Source organism: Arvicanthis niloticus, chromosome 13 (assembly GCF_011762505.2).
Source record: "Arvicanthis niloticus isolate mArvNil1 chromosome 13, mArvNil1.pat.X, whole genome shotgun sequence".
NCBI classification, from domain to species: Eukaryota; Metazoa; Chordata; class Mammalia; order Rodentia; family Muridae; genus Arvicanthis; species Arvicanthis niloticus.
The window spans coordinates 59,763,092-59,790,206 of record NC_047670.1 but is presented as its reverse complement, the minus strand read 5'-3'; the positions used below and the strand labels follow the sequence as shown (position 1 = coordinate 59,790,206).

General features: G+C 47.7%; 1 protein-coding gene across 12 annotated transcripts; it reads right to left on the bottom strand.

Annotated features, from left to right (window-relative positions):
• Positions 1 to 1,214: 1,214 nt before the first annotated feature.
• Positions 1,215 to 25,448, bottom strand: Fam118a (family with sequence similarity 118 member A). Of its 12 annotated transcripts, none has more exons than XM_076911792.1 (13): positions 25,230 to 25,399; positions 24,703 to 24,840; positions 22,667 to 22,874; positions 18,464 to 18,519; positions 17,604 to 17,856; positions 14,863 to 15,084; positions 12,670 to 12,798; positions 9,970 to 10,255; positions 8,338 to 8,370; positions 5,259 to 5,342; positions 4,556 to 4,643; positions 3,878 to 4,087; positions 1,215 to 2,503 (listed from the first exon to the last, which is right to left on the bottom strand). In XM_076911792.1, exons 3-11 carry the CDS (start codon positions 22,676 to 22,678, stop codon positions 4,597 to 4,599), a joined length of 1,122 nt encoding a protein of 373 aa, XP_076767907.1. In that variant the 5' UTR covers positions 22,679 to 22,874; positions 24,703 to 24,840; positions 25,230 to 25,399; the 3' UTR covers positions 1,215 to 2,503; positions 3,878 to 4,087; positions 4,556 to 4,596. The 12 variants fall into 12 exon arrangements, with proteins under 12 accessions (XP_076767907.1, XP_076767908.1, XP_076767910.1 ...); XM_076911793.1 differs by having other exon boundaries at positions 3,878 to 3,978; XM_076911795.1 differs by having other exon boundaries at positions 24,146 to 24,840; positions 25,230 to 25,391.
• Between the last annotated feature and the right edge of the window lie 1,667 nt (positions 25,449 to 27,115).

Genomic DNA, 27,115 nt, shown 5'->3' with positions numbered 1-27,115 from the left:
TAGCTTTTATATACATTAAGTGGTTAGGAAATACACAAATGCTACAATAGTCAGTTTACCCTGAAAGGACCCTGATGTTAACTTAAGAAAATAGGTATGAATCTGGCCATACAAACTTCACAGTGCATATGGTAACTAGAGACTAGCCTCTGAGCCTTAGGAAGCTGCAGAATAAAGATTTCAGGGTATTCTTTCAGTTCCAAGGAATTGGGTGCAAACTGCAGCATTCACTTAGAACAAGGCTCAGCAGACTTCTCGAAGATCCACAGTTAATATTTCTAGCTTTGGTGAGGCTGTAAGGTTCTCAGACGTAGTACTTGAGCAACTACTTAGAATGTACCAACTCTCTGGCTCTGGGCAGTAACCACAAGAGAGGGCCAGAGCTTGTCAGCTAACTTCATGCTTCTCACTGATAAAATGAGAAGCAAATGCACTGTGTTGAGACTGTTCCTAATACATGAATCACTGGAATAAAATAACATTCAAAAGAGGTTGAATATAGATATAATTCATTATAGCAAGAAAATTCAGATCCTTCACTGTGACAATAAAGCATTTCGTAGACTGATTTGTTTTCAGTTTGTATACTGCTTTTATAGCCAGCAGAATATAATTTTGCTAAACAATGTGGATCAACTTCAATATTTACCTATCTACCAGACAGCACTTGGTAAATGTGTTTTAAAAAGGAAAAAAAAAAAGTCTCACTGCTGAGTCTGTAATCACACTTAATGGGCTGAACAGAAGCATTGCTATGAGTTGGAAGCCAGTCTGGCCTACAAGGTAAGACCCTACCTATCTCAAAATAATAATAATAATAATAAATAATAATAATAATAATAACAATAATAATAATAATAATAATAATAATAATAATAATAATAATAATAATAATGGGAGGGGTCTATGCAGATGTGAGTACAGGTGGCCACAGAATCCAGAAGAGGGTACTATATTTCCTGGGTGGTTGTAAGCCACCTGATGTGGGTGCTGGAAACCAAACTTGGGTCTTCTACAAAAGTAGTATGTGCTTTCTAACTGCTAAGCCATTTCTCCACCCCACAAAAAACAATTTTCAAAAAAATCTTTTTTAATTAAACACATTCAAAAGAAGTCATTTGTTTGATTTCATAGTTCAGTGGCAACTCAAGCTAAACATTCTCTTTATATATACTACAACTTGTCATAATTGAAGAAAGACTGGGCACACAGGGTTGACTTTAAAATTTTATTCATAACCAGTGACATAAAAGATTTATTTTCCACACTTAGAAAGCACAGGGGTGGGGAGGTGCCTTTAGCCTGTCTCTGCCTTCTCCCTCATTCCCTGTACCAACCTGTTTCCTGTTCTTAATTGTCCACGTCCCTTGGGAGCTACAGTGCCATCCATGCAATGTCACAGGCAGAGCTTGGCATCATATCAAAGATGGGTAGCCTCAAATGGACCATGCAGGACCTGTTTCTAAGAAGTCTTCCTTTCAGGACCACTCTGTACAACATGTGAGCCTTTGCCACAGTCACTATCAGGGAAGCTGTGGGTATGTGCCATACTCTGAGCATGGGTGTTTCCTCAGAAGTTGACTTTGAATGTAGTTAAAATTTCAAAGTATTGCTTACCCCACTCCATGTAAATCTTTATATGAACCATGGGAAGAGAGGAGAACAGAAAGGATGGGCCTTATCCTAGAGAAATAAGACTCTGAAAGCTTAGAACTTCTAAAAGTTTAAAGCTTGGTCTTGTGCTTCACTTTCCCTTTCTAACTTGGAAGTCACACAGTGGATCAAGACAGCAATGAAGACTTTGGGGAAGGTCTTCAGTCTCTCTGGACTTAACACTCACTAAGGGAGAGTTTACCATTTCTTTGGAACAGAAACTACTGAAATGTCACAATTCCAAAGAAACCACATTGATCTAGTCATCCCTTTAAAAACAACACTTTTCACTAGTGAGTTCAGCCCCTCTACTCTCCACTTGGTTTTTACTATTTAACACTGTAACCAACACATCTTTAAAAAACTTTCTACAGTAAAAGATGTTTCCACATATTTCCACATAAAGATATAAAATATAAATGTTTATGTCTTATTTTCTCTTTGGCAACTACTGTTGCTTGAATAATCCTCATTCTCCTCTATTTATTAGGAAAAATAACACCCTGACATAAGAAAACATGTCAAATGGGAAAAGGGAACAATGCCAGGTACATCCCACCTCCCACCCCTCAATTTGGTCCCTGAGGTAGCTGTCCATTAGTCCTTATGAGTACACCTGAAGTGTGTCCATGTCACCTCCTGAGCAGCTAAACACATAGTAGAGCTCTGCCGTTCAACCACAAAGGCCACACACCCACATGGCTCTTTTGGGGGTGTGTGACAGTTCACTATTGAGAGATCCAGATGGAGTCCTCCGTACATTCCTCATCACTTGGGCATGGCACTGTGGTTACAGAAGGCTGGTTTTCAAGTGTCAAGTTTTAAAAACTTCAAGACCCTCCAGCATCATCTGTTTAAGCAAAAGAAATTTAAAAAAAAGTGTTTTAGTTCAGCTAAAAAAAATTATGTCAGAATTTGTTTGAGCAACTACCTCACATGCTAAAAATTTTGAAAACCCTCCATCATGGTAACAGTAGCCACTGTCTAGAAATGGCATTGCAGAGCTATAAATACTACCAAGGACCAGGTACAGTATAGACTGTAAAGACTTATGGATATCTTTTCCAGTTGTAACTCACAAAAAGCAAAAGCATGTTTTAAGTATGGATAAGAAATGAAGGCTCAGAGTGCACACACAATTTGACTGCCACACATGTATAAATACCATTCCTCTGGGGATCTTAAGGTTCCAAGTGTGGACAACAGAACTAAGGTGGCTCTTAGCCTTTCTCATCCACATGCAAAGCAGGACAAGGCTTTCTGCACATCAAAGACCAGAGAAATCCTCAAGCACATATGACTGCCTAGGGAAAGGCAAGGCTGATACAGTTGCTAATACCTTGGGGGCGGGGGGGCGGGGGGGGAGAGAAGCTCTTTCTGAGTATTAAAGAAGCTCCCTGGCCCACTGCTCTATGTCACTGTCTACCAGGCAGTAGCTCTAGCACCTGAACCACATTCAGAGACCATGAACATGTAAAGCCTAGTATACAGGTGATAGCAGGAAAAGAAAAAGAAAAGGAAGAGAAGAAACCCACAATTGTCTACTGACAACAATCACTTTACACATCAGCAAACAGTGGAGGAAGCTTACATGTGAGGAAAACCAGAAACATGGAGCCTAACAGGAAAAAAAGCACCTGCCCAGAGGTAGCAATTGAGGACTATCTGTTCTAGTTTAGTTACAGAAGTCCTTGCCAACTAAAACCACAATCCAAATGAAAGATACCAAAGAATTTTGTCTATATACAACCAAAATTGAATTTTCCCTAGCTAGGAAGAAGCATGCCGTCTGCAGCAGCAATTCCCAGCCATTGTCCCACAGAAGGACCTCAACTCACTCCCTTGATACACCCCTGAACTAAGCCTCCACAGCCTCCTGTCTCTTGCCACCCATCCCAACTGAATAATACACACTGACGAAAACATTTAAAAATCACTGTATTTGTTTCATTTGTGTTCATTGTGACTCAGATGACTTCAGTAACTCATGCTCTCAGAAAATACAGTACATATATCTTTTATCCAAAATATACTAGTATCCCTTGTTGAATCTATCCAATGCTTTAGGAATTAGTGGTAACAGATAATCTGACTCCAAAGATTTAAAAAGAATTAGCACTATACAATAGATGATAGTAGCAGGGTTGAATAAGAGAACAACTCTTGGAAACTTGAGGTCACACTATTAAAGTAAGAATTTTAAGCTGCACTTGGTGGCACACACCTTTAGTCCTGGTACTCAGGAGGCTGAGGCAGGCAGATCTCTTGAGTTTGAGGTCAGTTTGGTCTATACACGTTTAGTTCCAGGCCAGCTAGGGACTCCATCTTAAAACAAAAATGTAGATGCTGAAGATGCAGCTCACTGTACTTAGCATGTACAAGCCCCTGGTGTGTATCCCCAGCTCCAGGCACTCAAAAATAACAAAACTTTAACCTAAGGAATAAAATAAGTTTGAGAATCACTGAAGGAGCCAGGCCAGGGATGGCACATTCATTTAATCCCAGCACTTGAGAGGCAGAGGCAGGTGGAGCTCTGTGAGTTCAGGACCAGCTTGGTCTACATAGCTAGTTCTAGGACAGCCAGGGATACACAAAGAAACTCTGTCTTGAAATACAAAAACAAACAAACACTAAAGCAACTAAACAAAAGATAGTGGAACCAATCCAAGAGACTCCAACTAGCATGGCTCCCAACATGAGAAGACAGACGCAAGGAAGAAATAATTAAATTGCCAAAATGAGACAAGTAGAACTGGAAGAATGGAGTTTGTGTTTGTGAAACAAACATTTAACTGATATCGAGCACACATCTCACGACTAAGAAGCCCCAGCCTTGGCCCACAAGCCAAAAGGAAAGGGAAGAATACAGATGCTTAATAAAGCAAATGCTTTTATTTTCTACCTTTTAGAATCCATAAAGAGAAGAGAGGTCTTGCTTCCTCTTTATCCTGTATCTAGGTGCTTGACATTGGGAATGTTAAAAGCTGGTGCTGGGGAATGGGATGGAGAAGAAGGGAAAAGCCCCTTCAGAGCCCAATCAACAGATTCAAATCCTACTTCTGAGTACTAAGGCACTAGAAATGGATCCTACCACACCAGAGGGGAGGGGGAGAAGAGGAGGGACACAAGCAGCCATCCAGTTCACCTCTCCTAGTTTCAATGGGAAGAGTCTACTGAATGAGCAGTTGAAAGTTTACAAGTGTATATACATCCTAGTAGGAGAGAGAACAAAAAGAAACAATCTCAAGAGGTTTCTTTAGAGATTGATGGGCACTCTGATGGGGGCAGGGGGGAGGTGCTCCCAAAATGTTCTGTTTGCCAACTTGATATGACCAAATGGGTGTCTTCCTCATGAAAACTCACTGAACTGATGCTACATTACTTGCTTGTTTTCTTTTGATTACATTTTAAGAGAAATTGTGGGGAAAAGAATAGTACCTCTCTCTGATTAGCAGTGTAGAAGGTCAGGTTCCACTGAAAAGGTCTGTGTGATTCTGACATGATGTATGCACTGATCTTTGTCATAGACCAGGCTGTTAAAGCAAAGCACTAAGTACAGATACCTACAGACCCAGAGAGTTCCCATGAACACAAACAATACCTACCAGGATCTGACTGTCTGACTTTTTTTGTAGCTTCAATTCCATTCTCTTCCAACTTCCTCTTCGCACAGTCCTGACATGCATTACCTTAAAGAAAAAAAAATTATTAAAAAATTAAGAAATTTGTAAAAATAAATTTTAAAAACTTTACATTAAAATAACCCAGGAGAAAAAAAAAGGCATCAAGAGGGGAACAGATGGGATATTCTGGGAATTCATTTACTCTCTTGTGTAACCTTCATATTGTTCATAAGTGAAGATATAGTTTGCCTACATTGTATGGTATAAATACACAGAACCTCCCAAAACCTTATGAGTTAAAGGCTTGGTCCCCAATACAGAACCCAAAGCTAGGCTGTTGGGGGTAGTGATTATTAGATCTTGAGGACTCTGACCTAATCAATGCTATTGCTGGAAGGTGAAGCCTGGTTGGAAGGAGTCGGTCACTGGGGACTCCTCAGTGCCCTTGAATAGACCTTCCTCTTGTACTCACTCTCCACCTCTCCCTATCTTGCTATGCTGATGTGAGCAGCATATCTGTCTTGTCACAGGTCAGAAACAATGAAGCCAGGTGACCACAGACTCAAGCCTCAGAGCCACATATATATTTTAAGTTCCTTTTCTCCAGTAATTTGCCACAGAAAGGTCAGTAGAGAACTGGTGCCAACAAATGACTCTGTGAGCACATGCTCCAAAAGCCTTTGGAACTAGTGTTCAGGGGTGATTTACAACGGTTTTGAGAAACGTGTTAGGACAAGCTTAGAAATGTTGAATGATCAGAAGCCCAGGATGCTGATGGAAAGGCAGAGAATAGGACTGCTCACAAGATCAGATCAAAGTGAAGGCTCCAGGGGTCAGAGCAGAGGCCATTCATTCTGCATTCTAGAATATTTAAATAATTAATTAAAAGCCTACATTTTGTCTATGTCCTGAGACATTTAAAATGTTTTTTTAATGTGCATTGGTATTTTGCCCACATATATGTCTGGGTAAGGGTGTCAGATCTTGGACAGTTGTAAGCTGCCATGTGAGTGCCGAGAATTGAACCCTGGTCCTCTGGAAGAACACTGAGTGCTCTTAACCACTGAGCCATCTCTCCCGCCCCAACCTGAGACTTGTAGGAAGCTAAACTTTAAAATGACAGACTAATCTGGTGATGAAAACTGCAAGAGTGCACAGTAATCAGGCTGAGGCATGGGTATTATTACTAGCCAGCTTTACAGTGAGAGTTAAAGCAAAAAGCAGAAAAGAACTGGAAAACTTTGCAGTTTGGCCAGAAAAGTAGGACACTTGAGGTTAGGATTAAGGAAGGTGTGGCTGCCATGAAATCAGGGTTAGCACCATGAAATGCAGAGCCACATGCTTCTTTGTACTGTGACAACAGAAAAGACTGAAGGCCTGAGACACTAGCTAGGCCTTTCAGCCACAGGCTTGGGGGTGAAGTTACAACTTGAGCTTTGCTCCGTGAGCTCGGGCTATTTGCTCAGGGATGGCTAGGTAAGCTTCATCCACCCACATCAGCACACAGAAGTCACAGCAGCCACAGCAGCTGGACCCAGTCACTGCTCCTGCTCGAATGGTGCTTCCTGTCTGGTTTTGCCAACGCATGAGTTGTGGAGTCCTGGAGGCTTCTACCCAAATCTCCTAAGGAAGCCAGAGGGGCCAAACAATATGAAAGGGTCAGGGTCCCTTAGCGCTGACAGTAGAAGCATGACGCTAAGCAAAGGCCGAGCTGTGCTGCAAGCCCCCAATTGGAAGGAATATGGAATATCTAGGATGGCTGCTGGCAAGAGCCAGCCTAGGAGAGGGCATATGAACTGTAGCTGACAAGGCCATGGGACACATCTACCTAAACCATCTGGGTCAGCTTGTACCTTGTGCCAAGAAGTATACCACACTTCTAGCAAGGCCACACTTCCTAAGCCTCCTAAAACACCACTGCCAACTGGAGACAGAGTGTTCAAATGCCCAGGATTTAGGGGGACATCTTATTCAAACCACCACACGTTCTCACTATAGTGCAGCCTGTAACTAACTCACTTACACTCTGAGTCTATACTGAATGAGCTCTAAGGGGGTTTGGCTGGAGAACATGGGGCATGTATTTGAAAGGGGTGTCTTGTCCCTGACCCCTTCTCTTTACTCTGCTCTGCCTTACCATGTAAAGGAAGAAAGCCTTGTGACCACCTGCTGAAACTAAATGACACAGCTCTTCGGTTTTCTCAAGTATTTTGTCACTGTGATGGAAAGCCTCCTTAGGCTGACACACTATCATAGAATCTCCTTCCAGGAGCCAGCTTCTAAACTGGACTTTATTGGGGCCAAGGTTTCCCTGCAGAGTACTGCATGTTTTATCAAGTGAGTTACTGCTGTTTTCAATGGAAATTATTCTGGGACTCAAGAGGAAAAAACTACAGCAAAAATATCCTTTTATGCAGACACAGAAAGCAGAATACAGCTCTTCCACTACTGAACTGAGTCAATCCTACTGCTGATTCAGACTGGCACTGGCTGTCCCTACACTGCCACACTCTGTCTGTCTGGACATACTGGCCCAATAGGCAGCAATGGCGGGGCTAAATAGAGGCTCCTGCTCACTGGCTGGAACCCCTTTTAACCTGACTGACTCAGGCAATAGAGACATTAATATGCCCTCTGAAGATGCTGGTAGCTGTTGAGACATCAATTTATAAACTCAGCAAGAGCATTCACACTTCAAAGAAGAATTAAAAGAAAAAACTCTATAAACGTTCACACACTACTAAGGGACAGGTTACCCTAGATTACTGGATCCTGCACTGACGGCAAATACAAATAGGACATTTCTTGTGTTTCCTGTGACTCCTGGTTCTAGGGCAGAATTTATTCTTTGCTGTCAGCACATAGTCCATGACTAGGCTATGCTTCCCAGTGGAGGGGATGGACTTTTGTGCCTTTAGCATGGTGAGGACCATCTGAAGGTAGAGGTATCTGTCCTTTCTGTCCTATTTAATAAGGCAAATTATTGAATGTAAGGTACATTTTCATGGTGATGAATAAAACATGCAAGCAAAAATCAGGTGAGAGTCAAGATCTGCTTTACCCAATAAGGTGGTGCTGTCCACTCGCTCAGCATCTGGGAAGAAAGCAAACAGTCAGCAGAGCCACAGCTTGGAGTCCTCCTCCTCCCCAGACCTGGGATGATGGCAAAGGCTACCCGAGGCCATCCACTGGTTGGGGCAGGCTTCTGTGCCATTTGCATGGCATGCCAGCAATGGATCCCTTCCTGTCTCTCCCTTCTTCACCTGGCAGGATGAATGCCAGGGCTTATTGCATGACCATGGGAGGCTGCTGGGACTACAGGCACAGTGAGGCACATATCACAACAGCTAATGTCACTTTCAATCAGTAGACACCCTCACCCATCAAGAGAGAATACCAACTCAGATGTCCTTCCGGACAGGTATAGATGAAAGCCTCAGGGATCTTTCACCCCTCTGACAGCTGACTGAGCCTAGTCAGCTGCCAGGTCTTGGGAAAGGAGCATGAGCAGGGACAGGCGGCCATCCGGCTGCTTACTCTAGTACCCGTGCCCAATGGCTGGGTGCTGGTCTTCCAGGGAGTCATGATTGTCAACAAGAGAGAGCTGGGTAGGATGAGGGAGGTCTCAGAAGATCCATGCCCACAACTGGTGCCAAGACATCTTTGTACGTATACATGTTAGTCCAGGATCAAACCCTAGATTCAAAGTTCTGGCACATACTGGGCACCCCCTCTCAGCTAATATCAGCTCTCAAATAATCTAAGTAACAATAAGCACTGAATTAAAAACTAAGGGCAGTGGGGCCTGGTTCACAGGCCTCTAATCCCAGCACATGGGAGGCAGAGGCAGGCAGGTCTCTATGAGTTCTAGGTCAGCATGATCTACATAGTGAGTTCTAGGACAGCCAGAGATCCATAGTAAGACCCCCATCTCAAAGAAACAAAAGAATAATAATGATAGTGAATATATTCAATTTGTGGTTGTTCATGGCATGGATCTGACATGAGTTCTCTGTTCCCACTCCCAGTAAGAAACTGACTACTATACTATACAGTTACTCATAATTTAAATCAGCCAACTGCACTAATTATTAGCAGCTAAAGTGATAAAGTCTAGCTAAACTTGTGGTTGCTGTACTGTGTCTGTCTCTCACTGGTCTCTGCTAACTTCATCTCACCACGTGGTGAGCCTCTGGGTTTCCTTTCCACACTTGCTATCATCCATGTTTTATGACACTCAATTCAAAGCCATTAATTCCCTTATGTAAAAGTATTCATCAACATTTCTCACTATCATGGTCTTTTTTGGCAGAGCTGTGGTCAACCCTCAACCCCCCACCCCCAGAAAGGCCAAAGCACGAAAATGAGATGCTCCACACTTCAGAGAGATGTGCAGTGAGGAGGAAATGTAAGCCTCATAAGCTTTCCAACACACTATCCCAGCCAGTAACGTGGCCTGATGGCTTTCCTTGGCTACAGTGACCTGTAACACAGATCAGTGTGTCCCACATTTGGAGCAGAAGTCTCAAGTTCTACTTACAGATCGTTACCTATACCAATCACCCCGTTTTCTCCTTTTAAACTCAGAGGCATTAAAAACTAACTAGGTTGGTAAGTCTTAGAGAATGCGAGGAGGAAGAGCTGAAGAAGAATCCACGAACTCTGCTTGGAAAGTAATGTCAGAGCTCCGCACCTGGACTCCGCTGTTTGCAGATCTGAGTGGCAAGGTCTTGCACATATCCTGGGAAAAGGTCAAAACAGTCCCCATAGGACACCACCTTAATTCCATGCAAAAGCATGTCTGCTTGATGCTTAAAGAAATGGTCTTCGTTTTCCTTGAGCACTACCATGTAGTGCTCCAAGTCCACCTTATTTGGCACAGAGTACAAGAAGAGCGCTTGGAATATCTGGTCGCGCAGCGTCTCTCCACAGCCCATGAACAGGAAAGACTTGGTGCGGTAGAGATTTTGCAGGACTTCCTGGAGAAAGCCAATAAATAGACACCTCAGTGAAAACCAGCAGGAGATACAGTTAACATGAAGGCCCCTTTGTTCATTTATATCCTATCTTGTACCCACTAGGCTTCCCAAGAGCCATCCTAAGGAACACTAGGAAGTCTAGGAGCTCTTGACATACTCAGGTCAACCCCATGTAGTGATCTGTGTGCAACCCACGGGGAAGCTAGGCTGAGATCCACCTCTCAACTAGGACAAGGAGGAGAACCAACAGAGGCTGGGTACTGGCCAACCTGGGCAGCATGAATGCACCTCACAGTGAAGTCAGCTTATGGCTGACCTATGGCTGGCCAAGTCAACTCACCCAAGTCTATCTATATCTATAGATAGCTATAGTTATAGATATTAAATTATGACATAAAAGAAGAGCATTAAGATGTTCTCAGTTCTGCTGGGAGTGGCGGCACATACCTTTGATCCTGTCACTCAGGGGGCAGAGGCAGGTGGATCTCTGTGTGAGATCCAGACCAACATGGTATACATAGCAAGTACTAGACCAGCTAAGACTACATAGTGAGACTTTGATCTCAAAAATTTTTTTCTTGGTTCAAAATTGTGTACAAACAACACCCTGAAACTAACGAGTGGACAGATAAACCAGATCCTGCAGGAAGATGGGGTAGATAGATTTTGGGGTGTGAAGGCAAGAGAGCCAAAGGGGAGCAGAGGCAGTAACCCCAGAGAAGCCTACAAGGGTCACTCAGAAGAGCAGCAGTGACTCGGACACGAAGACCCCACCCCTGCAGCACTCTCTCAAGAGAAGGGCCTCAGCAGCGTCAACTCCTAACTGCCCAGTGTTCATCTGCTGATGGCATCTCTGGTGACAGGCCAGAAAGAGCTCCAGGGACATGCACCTGCTACTGAGAGGATTACAGCAGAACAGACTCAAGTCGAAGTTCTAGACAGCCTGATGTGGTGGCGCCGCCTGCAATCCCTGCACTTGGGAGGCAGAGGCAGAAGACCAAGAGTTCAAAGATACTTAGCAAGTCTGAAGGCAAAGAGACTTCATGAGATGCTGTCTCAGAAATGGCGAGAGGAATATGCTAGGATAAGAGTCAGCAACATGCTGGGCGGTGGTGGCGCCGCCTTTAATCCCAGCACTTGGGAGGCAGAGGCAGGCGGATTTCTGAGTTCGAGGCCAGCCTGGTCTACAGAGTGAGTTCCAGGACAGCCAAGGCTACACAGAAAAACCCTGTCTTGAAAAACCAAAAAAAAAAAAAAAAGAGCAACATATTGCACAGGGCTTCTCCACACACTTCATGTGGACATGTGCTGAGGCCATCAGCAAAAGCCTTGCGGGGCTGGGAAGATGCTCGGTGAAGAAAGAGCACGTGAAGCTCTCCCAGAAGACCTGGTCAGTTCTAGCGCTACGGCAGGTAGCTCAACCGCTTCTAACTCCAGCTCCAAAGGATCAGATGCCTCTGGCCTCTGCAGGCGACCGAGTCCACGCACAGACTCTCACAAATCTTTTTTTTCCTTTCTTTTTGGTTTTTCAAGACAGGGTTTCTCTGTGTAGCCCTGGCTGTCCTGGACTCCTCTATAAACCAGGCCGGCCTCACTCACACCTGATACAAGTGCCCAGCCACACATCTCTCATTAAAAAATGAAGGCCTGGTGTGGTAGCAAATACCTTTAATTTCAGCACTCAGGAAGCAGAGACAGGCAGATCTCTGTGAGTTCAAGGCCAGCCCTGGCCTACATAGCAAGTCCCAGGAAGGGCAGGACTCTATAGAGAGACCTATCACAAAAAACAAAAAAACAAACAAAAAAACCCAAACAAACAAAAATAAAATAAGGAGTGAAGAAAGGCTTTCAGAAAATGAGGTGCTAACCGCTCGTCTGCTGTGCTGGCATGGAACTGAGGACATGACCGTGCTCAGAGAGCTTGGCCAGAGCTTCATCCTTAGCCCTAGTTTTAAAACGAGGTTTGGGAAGCTGAAGAGACTGCTATGTGAGGAAGGTGAAACTATAGACAGAACCCCTGAGTAAAAATGGAGAGCAGACAAATGGGACAGAGGAGAAGCAGACTGCAAATTACAGATCACAGACTGCCAGCATCAGGCAAGTCTCTCCTGCCCAGTCCCTGGCCAAGACACCACAGTGTGCCAGTGTTGCCACTAGGAGAGAGGTTTATACTTTCTAAGGAAGTACACATGTCTTCCTCAAGCAGGTGTGCCCCGAGCATCTATTCAAAATGCAGCATCATACTAGGGCCTAGAGGCGTGGCTATGAACAGAAAAAATGGCCCTGTCCCCAGCAGCCATGTGAAAGGGGGGTTAAGCAGAGGACCAGAATGCCTGGGAAACACAGCCAGATGGCTGGCTGCCACCATCAATTCCCCAGAAAAAGCACCCCAAGCCTAGTGAGAACAGGCTTACCATGACTTCTGGATCCTGAGTGACATCTTTATAGCCCGATGGGTCCAGCACCATCCCACAGGGGTCAGTGTACAGGCCATGAATATGAAGGACTCCATACTTGATATGACCTCTTGCCCACTGAAGGACCTATCAAAAACCAAACCAAGACAAATAAATAACCTGCTATTTCAAACAAGATACAGGAACAAAATTATCCGCAAAAACAAATGTTTCCACTCATAATTATACCTTTAAAACAGAAACTAGTTATCCTGCCCAGAATCTCAGCAAGAAAGTCTTTACTGAAGGCAGTGTGTGGAAGTAACTCTGCGGTCACAGCAGCTGGTAGTGACCGCACAGGGGAGGGACATTCTTAGTTCCATGTGGTTAATTCTATGTTGTTGTGGGGTTGGAGCTGGTTCTGTTTCCATTGTTACATTGTGGCTCTGCAGGTCAAACCCATGTCTTCCTTCACACATACCAGACGAGTGTTCTACCCCATACAGTTATTTCTACACCATCAACACTATATATCAAATAGCCCCCTGCATTCATCTCAGTTCAAATTACAGAGAAGAGCAAATTCCAGGCCATACTTGTCTGTCAGTGTGGGGCTCTACATCTTCAGTCTCTACAGAGACAGGCTCACTAGAGGCGGAAGCCAGCAGACAATTCTCTCACCCACACTTGACTAGTCATCTTCAAAGGTGCTGCCATGCTCAGCCACAGCCTGTGCTGCCCCGCATCATAGGGACATGTCACTGTGCAGGCTAGCAGACAGAGAGCACGCACCACAACTCAGGAGCAACAGCATAGGGAGCGTCTGACTCCCTAACACATGTAACATACAAGCACATCACAAAGAGCGGGAATGCCAAAAGTGAAGTGGTCCATACAATCAAACTGTTCCACCTCAGCAATCAAAGGGAAAAAAACAGGACTTTCGCCTCTCAGATAGAAATACATGTGGCTGTTTTGTTTTGAAGACAGGTGCCCAGACTTAAAATCTTAAAATCACGATGTAACCCAGGATAGGCTCAAAATTTATAGTGATCCTGCTGCCTCAGCCTCCAATGTGCTAAGATCCCAGATGTACACCACCATGACTGCTTGCTTTGTTTTTAACAACTTCACTGCAGGCAAGGGACAGGGAATGGCTACTCCCATACAGAGCTGGGGATACAACTGTCTTCTAGCTCTAGGCTTACAGGTGTCACCACACCAGGCCAAAATTCACTGTAAACAATTTCCTCCAGCACTTTTCACTCAGAAACCACTCTCAGAAGTTTTCTCACTTTTCCTTAATAAATCTACACTTGCTCTTTTAAAATTTAAAATACAGTTTGAATTAGAATAGTCCTCCTAGGTTCATTCAGGAAGTACAACTGCTTGGAAAGGATTAGGAGGTGTGGCCTTGTTGGAGGTGTGGCCTTGTTGGAGGTGTGGCCTTGTTGGAGGAGGTGTGTCACTGGAGATGGGCTTTGAGATTTCAAAAGCTCATACTAGACCCAGTCTCTCTGCCTCCAATCCATAGATGAGACGTAAGCTCTTAGCTACTGCTCTAGTGACATGCCCTCCAGCCTGCTGCCACACTCCTTACCATGAGAGTCATAGACTCACCCTCGGAAACTGTAAGCAAGCCTCAGATAAATGCTTTCTCCTACAGGTACCTCTGTCATGTGTTTCATCAGAGCAGCACAGAAATAACTGAGACAAACAGCTTAGTGAAGTCGCATCGTGGAAGATGGCTGAAGTGCCAGCACTAGGAGGGCAAGGGCAGGAAGACTGCTTAAATCCAAAGGCAGCATGGTCTATACAGTGGGCCTGGAACCCCAGTACTTGAAAGCAGAGGCAGATGGAGCCCAAGGATAAAATCTGCCTGAGCGATTCAGCAAGTCCCTGTCTCCAAAAGGGAGAAAAAAATAACAACAGGTTGGAAATATTTGCATCCATTAAATCCGCACTACAAGGACTGTGGGTGTTTTCTTCTGTACTTGCTCTACTGCCCACATTCCCACGGTGGTCATTAATCAGTCAATACAGACAAGAACCACTTGTGGAGTAGGACAGAGCATGAAAAGAGTGGGCAGCAGGAAGCACTGCAAGAGGTGGGAGAGGGCATGGCTCCGGGCAGCTCCCGGGCTGCCTGAGGGAATGGCTGTGTGCCCACAGCAGGGACCTCCCAGAGCCTCCTGCCCACTCGGCCCGCACCTTTGTCTTGTCCTTCAAGTCCAGGGACTCCATGGGCTTGCTCTGCTGCTGCCCAAAGATTTCCAGCAGGTTGTCATAGTTGGTGGTCAGCACCATGGTGCCCCTGTCCATCAGGCTGAGGATGGACTCCAGCACCACAGGGTTCTGGATGTGCTGCTCCAAGCTGTCAAACACCTCCATCAGGCAATCCTGGAAGAAGTTGGGCTTGGTGTCGCCTGTGCGCTGTGGAGAGGTAGAACAAGAGTTAGGAACACACTGCTGGCCATGATGGTGCATGACACAGGCAGAAGTAGAATCAGGCTATCTCTGTGAGTTCAAGGCCAGCCTGGTCTACCTAGTGAACTACAGGCCAGCCAGGTCTATGTAGAGAGGCCCTGTCTCAAAATGACAACAACAAAGAGAAGTAAGGAACAGCAAAGGCCAGTCATGGCTGGGACCAAGCAGAGGACACATGAGTAAGGCACATTCTTACCAGAAGAAAGAATGAGGTCAGCCTCGGGGGAGGACAGGCCACGTACAAGGATGTAGCACTGCAGAATAAACACTTGGGGGGGGGGGGCAAGGCAGAGGAGTGGGGATAGATGGGCAGTAGAGGCCCTTGGAGGTCTCTCTGAGACCTGGAGGAGTGGGGAGCTCTCAAGACTGCTGCAGGCAGGGCAAGTACAAAGGCACTGCAGTGTTCGTGGAAATGGGTCGTGAACTGGAGCTGTGGGCTAGGAGAGGAGTGGGGAGGTTAGCAGGGAAGGGCAGAGATCTGACCCAGAACCAGGTCATAAGGTGCTATGGAAAGTCCCTACTTTCCCCAAGTGGGACAGAGAAGGTGGGGAGCTGAAGGTGGGGAGAAGTGACAACAGCAGACAGCCTTGCTGAAAGGAACCATGGGGTTGGGCTGGACATGATAGGGGTCAAGAGGTCACATGTTCCCCAAGAAGAGTTCACAACAGAAACCTAGGCTTTCTATAGCAGCACGCAGTCTCAGTCAGGCCCACCTCAAGGGCCCACAGGTCAAGACAGAGCCACCAGGCAAGCTACCCATAGGCTCCTCCTTCTCCTAGGAGGCTATGGGGATGTCATCCTGAGGCTACGCCCCTGGTGCCTGCTAGTCCTCATCTGTATCCATGGGACCATAACCCCCTAATAAAACCAACTTGGTGTCCTCTAGGATGGCTCATAAACATGCCAGCATCACAGGGAGCCTGCTGACCCCTCATCTGATTCCTTGGGAGGCTTGGAAGAGTACACGAGCATAAGAAGCATCAGATGGGCTTCAGACACAACTCCTGACCAACAGTATCATCAACACGATGGCCTCTCCCCAAGTGAGTCACACACCCTTGGTGCTGTGCAGCCATCCCACAGGTTTTCCTGGCCCAAGGGTAAGTCCTCATCTTCCTGTACAAGGGATCAGCACCCTCTGTCTGAAGTGCCGAGAGTAAATCTGTCAGGCCTGTGGCCACAGTTCCTACTGCAACTACTCAAGCCACAGACAACGTACCAGCAAGAGGGTATGACCACACGCCAACACAACTTTATAAAAACAGCTAGCAGGTCGGGTTTGGCGCAGCCCCTGCCTATCATCATGTCAGTTATCCCTAATTAACACAACACCCAGATTTGGCACAGCTACCTACCTGAAAACGCCCCAGCCTGGAAAGGTAAAGTGCAGCACCAGGTAAAACCAGTGATCTAGTCACTCCATGCAAAGCCACAGGAGGAGGAGGGTTGGCAGCCCCATCTCCCACTGCTCACTGGAAGGTACCAAGAAGTGGGCAGGAGGAGTCAGGCAGCTAACTAAACAAAGACAGGGAAACTTCATGCTTAAGGATGGCAGAGCCCCGGTCCTCAGTACCACTGAGCCCCTGCATGCTCCTGGGCTGTTTCCCCAGGCTTCAATGTAGGAATCAGAATTGCTATCCCAATAAAAGTACAGCATTCGGGGTCTCTGATCTGAGACCCCACACACACACCAGTGCCGCCCTTCCTGATGATCACGTCACGGTTCTATGCCCCCTTAGGCCCCCATCTCGTCTCCTTCTGTCTCCTCTATATGCTGATTGCATACCTCCCTGAGCACAGAGCAGTGAGAAACGGTCTACTCCAGCTTCTCCCATGCTTCTGCTCACCAGACACCAGACACCACAGTCACCAGTCACCCATCAGCTGGCCTGGCCTCCCGGTAACTGTCCCCTGCATCCCCAACTCTACTACCTTCTGCTGCCTCACTTCTACTGGCAGCCACTGACCTCCCTCCTTAAATGGCTTCTGGGGACCAGCTCTTCTCTGCAGAGATATGAGTAGCCTACTCAAACAAAACATATTTAGTGTCTCATAAACCCCACACTAAAAATGACCCCGTAACAACACCTAGAGCCAGGCAATCTATGAGAGCCATTACGACAAGCTAATCCAGAACCTGCAGGCAGCCCAATAGTGAGGTTTAAAAGGGTAGGATCTGCTGGGCACAGTGGCAAACACCTTTAATCCCAGCGTTCAGGAAACAGAAGCAGGTGGATTTCTGAGTTTGAGAACCACCTGGTCTACAGAGTGAGTTCCAGGACAACCAAGGCTACACAGTGAAACCCATCTTAAAAATCAAAACACCCCAAGGATGGTGGCTTGATGCTGAGTACTAACAAACAGTACCTCTGCTCATGGAGGCCTAGTGCTCAATTTACACACTCCCTCAACCTGGCCTAGAACCTAAAGTTAGCACTGTGGAACCTGATGTGTTGGAGACTCACAGGTGACATCTTCCGAATCAGATCATGGGCCACAACCAGCAGGTCCCGGTCCTTCATCACCTTCCTCCGGAACTCGGCAACGTCCCCAGGGTGCAGGACCTCCAACTGCTCTGCAGCCTCGATGACAGCCTCGATGCAGCCCCTCCAGGAGCAGAGTGCGCGGATACCCGGGGCCACGGCTGCACTCACGCCGGTCCCGATGACCAAGAGCAGGTCCTGGGGCTGCTTCCTAATGAGGCTCTTTAAAAACTTTCTATTTAAGAACAAGGGAGGAGGAAGCCAACAGTCGGCTTGGAAGTACTACAAGCTTCCAGTCTGGAAACATTTAGAACGTTCAGGTCACAAATTTGCCCTTCTGTTTACTACCAGAAAAAAAGACCCTGTTGCCTACAGTGATAAATACATTTACAGGTAACTGTGAACAAAAAGTTTAGCCCCTCTCCTCCTCTGAAGCTGCAAATAGCTGGTAAATCTGCACTGTAAGGGTCAGAGTGATCTTGCTGTGGTGACAGGCAAGAGAATTTCTGACTAAGTGCAGGTTTTCTGCCTCCTAAAGACCACTGTGCGCTCCAGGGTCAGCAGTTCACTCTGCATCACTTTCCAGAACATGAGACCTGCTGGCCACACACAATTCTGTGGCCCTTCCCACCCACTTCCACGTTGCTTGGTTTGGGGATGGGGCTCTAGTAGTCTCTTTAAGCAGAAAGCCACTTTCTGGAATGTTTCTTGTGTTGGAGCAAGCCATGGTGAGCAGCCATGGGTTCCCTTTCCAGGTTCCCCATTTCTGGGGACAGTGCTACATATCCCCAATGACAGATGCAATTCAAACTCAGGAACCCCCTGAATGACTGACTACTTACCTGCATTTCTGTTCACTTCTGTTTGTTGTCTTTTCCACTGACTCCATCTGTGAATCCTAAAGAGAAGAAAGACGTTTGGAGAGCGCTCTGAAGATGGTAGAGGATGAGGCTGGGTCAAAGTCCTGACTCCCCTTTAGTTAGAATACCAGGAAAGTGCCATCTAGGAAAAGACTCACACAAGCCTGGCTTCCCCCATGAAGATAGAAAGGAAAACAATCACACAGAATGAGCCTCTGGTGAACTGGCCCCAGGTTGTGTGCTTTTACCTGGAAATGTCTCTTTAAGACAAAACTGGCTACAATCTTCCTTGATCCTAGAGCTAGTGTTTACTGTAAACAGGTAGTGAGCCTGGTATGAAGGCCTAAGCTACTATCACTGAGAGTTACGGTGCCATTTTCTCCTTTTCCACCAAACCTTATTTTTTGTTTTTTGTTTTTGTTTTTTCAAGACAGAGTTTCTCTGTGTAGCCCTGGCTGTCCTGGAACTCACTCTGCAGAGCAGGCTGGCCTCAAACTCAGAAATCCACCTGCCTCTGCCTCCCAAGTGCTGGGATTAAAGGCGTGTGCCACCACCTCCACCAAGCTTTTTTAACGATATTTTTCATGTTATTTGAGAGCAGAGTACACGTCCTAATTTAAGTCCCCCCATGTTGTTAGAAACTACTCAAAATTAAAAGTAAGCCTCACACGTGGGACTACAACCTGACTGCCACCTCCACTGATAGCCCTTCATGAGCGCAAGATGCTGGGAGCATGGGGAGCAGCTTGTGCGCACAACGTGTGAGCACTAGGCCAGCCGTCTGTGGAGGACAGCGCTCTGAGCAGCATAACTACGGAATTAAAGCAGTAGTAGAATGCCTATGATCCTAGAAGGGTAGACACAGGAGTGCCCCAGGTTAAAGGCCAGCCTGGGCTACATAGAGCAACTTCACCTCAAAACAAATGAAAAAAAAAAAAAAAAGAGTCCTGAGCCTCCCCTCCCCACAGCAGCGGCACTGGGGGCGGGGGGGAAAGGGGGGACTGTTCAACAGTGGTAGGAATGCAGGGAGCCACCACCCCCATCCTCACACAGGACTGAAAACCTGTGTCCGCACTCAAATCTTTACTCCTCTTAATTCGAATTAGGTCACCAAATATAACTCTAGGAGAGACCACACAGCTCAATGGGTCTCTAAGTCGCACCTTCAGGCTTGAGACAATGGGACCCTGCAGTCACCCGTAAAAAATTCTGCACGCACCCACCCTTCCACCTTGGAGAGTACACTCAGCTTCCACCAAAATCTCCAAGACCCATTACCTATCCTCAGTGCTAAGAAACAGTTCATGGGCCAAACCCTGAAGGCTGCAGAGGATGCCACCTGCCCAAGGGACAGCAGGGCAGGGGAGTGTGGCCTCCTACCTCACTGCAGTAGCCATGGAAGGTCAAGCCTCTTTCGGTTTTGTTAATCTATTAGAAATTTTCTAAGACAAATGTATAAGTATTCTATTTCCTATGGCCCCTCCCCCTCCATTGCAGCCAGAAGCCCACGGATCCCAGCCCAGGTGTCCGACGAGCCTGTGCACGTTCGTTCACCCACTTTGTTAGCAACTGTGATGCACAGATCCCTGCTACCTGGCCAGCCCTCCAAGCTCAGTCCTCTTCCAAGGGAAAGCGCTCTGCAAACCAAACTGCTGGGCCAGGCAGCTGGGCTGCTCCCACAGCTGAAACCAAGGGTCAGGGCCCTGCAAGACACAACACTGAGCTAGCCTGCTGCATTTCCTGTCTGAAGTTAACATGAGCACACTCCGTGTCTTCCTGCCGAGGGGAAAGCCCTTCATCTTGGCCTGCTCTAGCCAGCACTTTAGAGTGGACTTCGGCCACTGGCAGCCCATGTGCCTCAACCATTACCACATAAAGAAGTAGACATTTTCTAATTCCTTCCTCCTGCTCAACTGCTTTCCACTTGCCACTCACCTGTAGCTATCACAGTTACAACCCAAGCCCTGTGCTTCAACCTCTGCAAAGTAATACAAAACCAAGTGATTTCAGTTCCCCAAGAGAACAAGAGATACTCACAGAACAGGAGGGAGCCCTGGCCTGCGCAGGCACCCTAAGGCTGGTTCCTGCTCCTCTGCCTCAGCCTGAGGTGGGGGAATCTGAAGAAGTCTCTGCAGCCAGCACTTGCACCAATATTACAAGGATTCCCACATCCACAGGGAGAGGGGCCTCTGTCTGGGCTTTTAGGCTGCTCAGGACCTCTAGAGATCAAAGCAACCAGCAGGGGCCTCACACTCTTACTCTCAGGCCCCCTGTGGCGGTGAACTGAATAGCTGCCCATATTTAGCCATTTACAGTTCTTTATAAACACTACATGCTTAAAGACATTACCTCATTTCCTGTTTTTCAGCAGCCAAAAGATCAGAACCAAACCTCATATAATTATCCAGAGATTGCCCAAAATCTCCCCTTTGTTTTTAAACCAAGGCCCAAGTGGGAGATTTGCCAGCCTGACCTCTCCTGACAAGTTTCTGGAGGCCAGTCTATCTCTGACTAACCGGTCCCTTCTCAACCACCACTCTTCTAATAAGCCAATCAGATTCCAGATGACAGCAACAAAACCCTTCAGAGGCCTCTCAGATGTTGCAGCTTTGTGTTTCCAGGGTGACCATGTCGTCATCAGTTTGCAGGCTCAAAACCAAGTCATCATAGCAACACAGTTTTTCATAAAAACCTACCAGTGTTTTCTAAATGTAAATTCAGGCCGAAAGCAGATCTCAAAGCAGCTACTGTCCTTCTTATCTAAAATCTTCACCAGACTCTTAGCTGAGTGTTGTGTGCTAGAATAAGAAATCATAACTATATTACGGACGAGCTCTGCAGGAACTCGACTGCCTTGACTGTTTTTAATCCCTTGACATCCAACACTAAGCACATGTTGGTCAGAAGGGCTGGAGAGATGGCTCAGTGGTTAAGAGCATAGACTGCTCTTCCAGGAGTCCTGACTTTGTTCCCGGCACCCACGCTGGCTGGCTCACAACCACCTGTAGCTCCAGGGGGTCTAACGCCTCTGGCCTCCACCGCCTTCTGCACTTACATGCATACACTCCCACAATGACATACACATACATTAAACTGTACGAATTTTAAAAACATTTCATGTTCGCTGAAGTGTAAAAGGTGAGAGAGTACAGAGAAGAGGAACTGGTCGTCTTCATAAAGCCGTGAAGTGGAACCCCCACTTTGAAGCCAGAAGAGTAGGTCACTGACAATTCCATCAAACCTCCAGACACCACACTCTGCATACTGCCTCCAGTCACTTAATAAATCAGTGAAGGTAAACACACCCCAACCTGGGCTCAAGAGAACCCCTACCCCCCAGAAGATGCAGAAAAGATAGATATTCTACAGAGCAACTTAAAACTACAACACTTCAGAACTGGAGGGATCTAGGGTTCCTATAGTGACAAATGCCTTCATTTTCCTGAGGGGCATCAGCTCTAGTTCCCTTCTGGTTGCACCCTGGATCCTTTTGCTGTCACCCCAGGCCTACCTATGCCCTGCAGCCCCAAGTCTCCCTGTTGGGCTCATTTTTACCCTGGGACCCCAGGCTAGCTACTCTGTTTTGCCTGCTGGCCCTCTGCCATTCTCCAGAAACATACCATCAGGAAGCTGAGAACTTGGACGGATAGACGGACGGACATGGACACAGACACACACATACACACAGCCAGCACCAACAGCTCTGCCACACAGCTGCCTGCAGAACACAGTAACCTTAGCAGAATTGATAAGGAGAGCTAAAGAAGAGGTGTGGCCATGTCTCTGGGCAGAAGGCTCCATCCAGGCTTCAGGCTCTGGAGGAAAGGTACACACCCAGAAGGGCCCCACCAACAACAGGTGTGCTGTGCTGCTTACGGCCTGCGTGGCTCACCCTGAGTCTGTTCCCTGACACGTGCACCTCCCAGGGCATTCCATGGGACAACATTAGAGCAACCTACAAGCTTTCTATGACCCCTAGATTTAACCCATTAAATCCCAGCCCTGTTCTTGTAGGTATATTCTAAGTGCCTGTCAGTCATGTGTGGCTATGGTGGCCACACAAAGTCCTGCACTAGGCTATCTCCATTTCCCTCTCCTTCTCCCAAATCTAGGGTTCATCCATTATTCTTCATAATCCCTAATTCGCTGTCTATAGTAGTGCATGTCACACCTTCAAGTGCTCACCTGTCTGGACATCCACACCTCCTGCTTGCAGCTTCAACCCCTCCAGTTACACTGACAGTGCTGACACATCCGAATGCGGCTCCTTCAGTACCTTTCCATGTCCTTCAGCACTCCCCGGCTGACTTCAGTTCCTCTTCCCCTTCCTGGAAGCACTGTGTCTTATACTTGGATAGCAGACACCCTAGTGACACGCTAAGGTGAGCACCACCTAGGAGCAAAAAGATAAAAATCTCCCCTATAAAAAAGTTCCATGGCAGCTCCCAGGCTTGGAGCTTAGTCAAGCCCTAGAGGGTCCAAGTCACGCCTATCTTTTGTGGTCTTGGTACCTACAAAAAGTCTCACCACCACAGCTAAAGTGACCACTGGAAAAATATGTAAGCCAGGACTAGGGAAATGGCTCAGTCACCAGTCAGTCTGACCTGTAAACATAAGGCTTGGGTTTGATCCTCAGAACTAACGGCAAACAAAACAAAACAAAAAACAAGTCTCGCTGGGCAGTGGTGGCGCACGCCTTTAATCCCAGCACTTGGGAGGCAGAGGCAGGTGGATTTCTGAGTTCGAGGCCATCCTGGTCTACAGAGTGAGTTCCAGGACAGCCAGGGCTACACAGAGAAACCCTGTCTCGAAAAAAAACAAAAAACAAAAAACAAAAAAAAAACCAACAACAAGTCACAAGCATTGTACACTGCTGGGATGGTAGAGACAGGCAGGTCCTTGAAGCTCTTTGGCCAGCCAGCCTAGCCTAACTGATAAGCTCTAGGCCAGGGAGAGACCATGCCTCAAAAACCCATACTGGGTAATACCTGAGGAATGACAACCAAGACTGTCCTCTGGCTTCCACCTGCACAGATACATATGCCATCCTCTAGTCCTACCCCTGTGGTGTATGTACACGTACACACACACAAAACCAACCAACCAATCAACAAAAACACAAGCTACTTTGCTCTTCTATAAGCCCTTCAGTGGCCTCCTGTTCCCCTAAATCACCCAGGCCTCTGCTTAGCATAGGAAGCTCAATGCCAGGTTCTGCCTCAGGCCTTCTTGCTCTCTCTCTCATCATGATCTCCACTGGGAACACTTACCTCACAGCCCTTCATCCTACCTTCCTTCCTACCTCTGTGGCTGGATCCCTGTCTACATAATGGCAAAAGCAGTCATTGAATAAGGCCTGAGGGAATGAGGACTGTAGCATCTTCCTTTACCATCTTTATCAACAGTACAAGGATACCCACCCAGGACAAAGCGCTGCCATGCACGCTGCCACCCACACGGCAGAGCCTTTAAGATTTGATGTGCTGGGCCTGCCCCCGACCTTTCATTCCTTGACCCTCAACAACTTTAAGAGTCTGCTTCCCTGATACCTCTTGCATGCCCTCCTCTCTCTCCCCCACCAGCTACTCTCTAGAACTGTCCCCACCCAGCTGCCTTTAAGGCCACTGCACTCTTAAGTACCACCAACTTGGCTAATCGTCCCACCTCCCAACGCTGACCAGATGGAACTGTGCCATCTGCCTCCAACACAAAGCACTGGACCGAAGAAGGCACCCACTCCCTCTTTTAAAATGTCTGGCCCTTGTCTTTCACAATCATCAGGCCAAGTATGTTCTTTCTCGTGGCAGTGCCTCGGGGTGCCAGACTGCCAGAGGAGTAAGTCAGGGACTGTTTATCAGTGACAATAGCCTGCGGAAATGATAGTCCTTGTTCTAGAGATTTCCAGGACTGAATAGGGTAAGATGTGTATCATTTGGCCCCAAACCTCCACCTCTGGGAAGACAAACAGCCTTAAATCAGGGTCCCAGAAAGATGGACCTTTAGGTTGCCACATTCCTATCAACTAGGAAGCTGTAACCAGCCTTGCTCTCCTGGACTGGTTTTGGTGGGCTGTACGTGCTAGCGTTGAGGGCACAACCTAAAAGCTTTCACCTGCCCAACTCCCTTACTCCCAGCGATGCCTTTCTCGACCATGAGTTGGTCTCACAACAGCCGCCGTGGCACTGCGAAAACAAACGCACATTCGAAGCCCCACATCCTACCTTATTCGCGGTCCTCTTGCTGACCTGTCAGATGTTTCTACTTTTATTCCTATTAACAATTCACAAACCTCAAGAACACTCTAGTCGAAGATGCAAGGCTCTATGGACCTCAAGTTAGAGAGCAGGAGGCAGGAGATCCTAGGAGGAACAGACTAGTGATAAGGTGGGTCTGAAGGTCTCTACCCAAGAAAGGATGGGAGTCCATGGGCCTGGAGACCCGAGGAGGCTTTGGAGTGGGACAAGAGGGGATCTGTTGGGCTTCTGGAGAAGATGTAACGGTCTCAGGCCTTGAAGCCGCCGAGGTCCCCTGTGTGCTGAGTCTGAGGGAAATCTGGAGGATTTGGGGTTTCCTGGGTGTGGAAGGTGATCAAGTCCACAGGTGGCAGCGGACCCAGGCAGCCCCGGGGATGTCGGAGGCAGGGGTCCCCAGCGCATCAGAGGGCACTAAGGTCCGGGGCACCCAGGGCGGGTCCTGAGGGCTGGGGAGACGCGGGGCGCTGGCACCCAGCCCCGACCCGCCGCCTCACCTGCCGCGCCACGGAGACGCCAGTGTCGCTCGCGCTCTCGCCGCCTCCCACCCGGGCCGCGCCCCTCGGGCTGGGTGGAGCCGCCGGGCGGTGCGCCGGATGGCGCTGAGCGCGCACCACGCGAAGCCTGCCGAGCGGAATCCGCAGCGCTCCCTCAATGCCTTCCCCCGCGCGCGCGAACTGCCCGCGCGAACGTTCCGCCCTGAAATCAACGGCCCCGCGGCAACGGGAAGCCTCGCCCGAGGGGGCGGGGCCATGACGCGCCCCGCCCCCAGAGAAGTGGCGACCGGCTGTGCTGTGGTGTACACGAGGAGCCTAGTCTTCAGAAACTGACGGGCTCGCGGCCAGGCTTCCCAGTGCTGCTTTATGTCCTCAGTTTCCCCATCTGCACGCCTGGACAGCCCCCGAAAATGCAGAAGGCGTCAAGCTCAGTCGGAACCATCCTTGGGCAACCGCTTCCAGCCCGACATTCGAGTCCACTCCATCTACCTCAAGCCGTAGGCTGTGCCCTTACCCAGCCTAGCTTGCTTCATGCCCTCCAACCCCCGCAATGACCGTCTCCCTCACATCGTGTCAGAGGAGGCGTCTGGCCTTCCCGATGTCCCTCGGAATCCCTCTTGAACACGTCCAGCTTGGGCTTAGATCCAGGGACTTCTGAGCATATGTGCCCAGGTTCAGCACCTGTCAATCCCGGTGAACTCAATGCCCATCCGAAACGGTGGAGAGCCCACGTGGGTGGGCTCTGCGCTGGAGCACTGAGCCTAAGGAACTTTAAGAGTCAGTGACACCTCTCCTTTCTCTAAATAAGGCTGGGATGGATCAAAACCTACTTCCTCCTCCTCAACTTTCCCGGTCAGCCTGCCAGGGCAAGTTATTTGAACTTCCTCTCCCTCTGGCTCCTTTTTTCTACCTGGGTTTATTGTAAGCATCCTTTCAGCCCATAAGGAAACTGCATATGTGACAAACAGTGGGGATTTTTATTTCCTTTCCTTTTCTTTTCTTCTCAAGATTGAGTTTTACTGTGTAGCTTTGGCTGTACTGGAACTAGGGCTGTAGATCAGACTAGTCTCAAGTTCACAGAGCTCCACCTACTCTGTGGGTGCTCTGATCAAAGGTATACACAGCCACTACCTGGCCAGAGACTAATCTTAAAACGACTTTCAGCTCGAAATTTGTGGAGCCAGAGCCCAGAACAGTGGTTTGGGCACCTGCCTGAGTCTGGGTACCTGAGTCTTTGAGAAAGTGTTTTTTTCAGTCCTCAGAACAACCCCTGTCAGGAGGGCACCACATTTGCTGCATTTAAGAGCAGGAGAGGAGGAAGCCCAGAGAAGTTGAATTGGCAATACCAACCATGCATTGGCTTCAAAGGTCTTGGTTTCTGCTACTAGACTATACAATTAAAGTGGGGTACAATTTAGTTCAAAAGCTCCTGCTCCTATAGAGGGTCCCAAGACTTGAACCTGTGACACTGGAGAAATTCCTGGGTCACAGGAAGGAAGTTGTTGTTCAAGGAGACAGACAGTAGGCTATGAGCTGGGGAGTTTGGACCCACAGTACAACACACACACACCCTGGATGTCCTCTAAGGTCCAGTGTGGTAGAGCCCCAGTAACCCCAGCTCTCCATCTACGCCATCTAAGGTCAACACGGAATGGAAGTCTCTGCCCATTCAGCCAAGCAGCTCTGCAAGGACAAAACCCACAGAAGGGACAAAAAGGACACCTTAGAAACAATGCCCCCCTTCTCCCTATTCAAGAGAGACAGATGAGCAGCTACTACCCAGCCTGGCAGCAGCTCTGATGCTCACCCTGATTTACAGAGGAAATCCCAGACAATTGCTTCAATCCCTGGCCACTGTGTTCATTCTGAGTAGAGAGTGTGGCTCT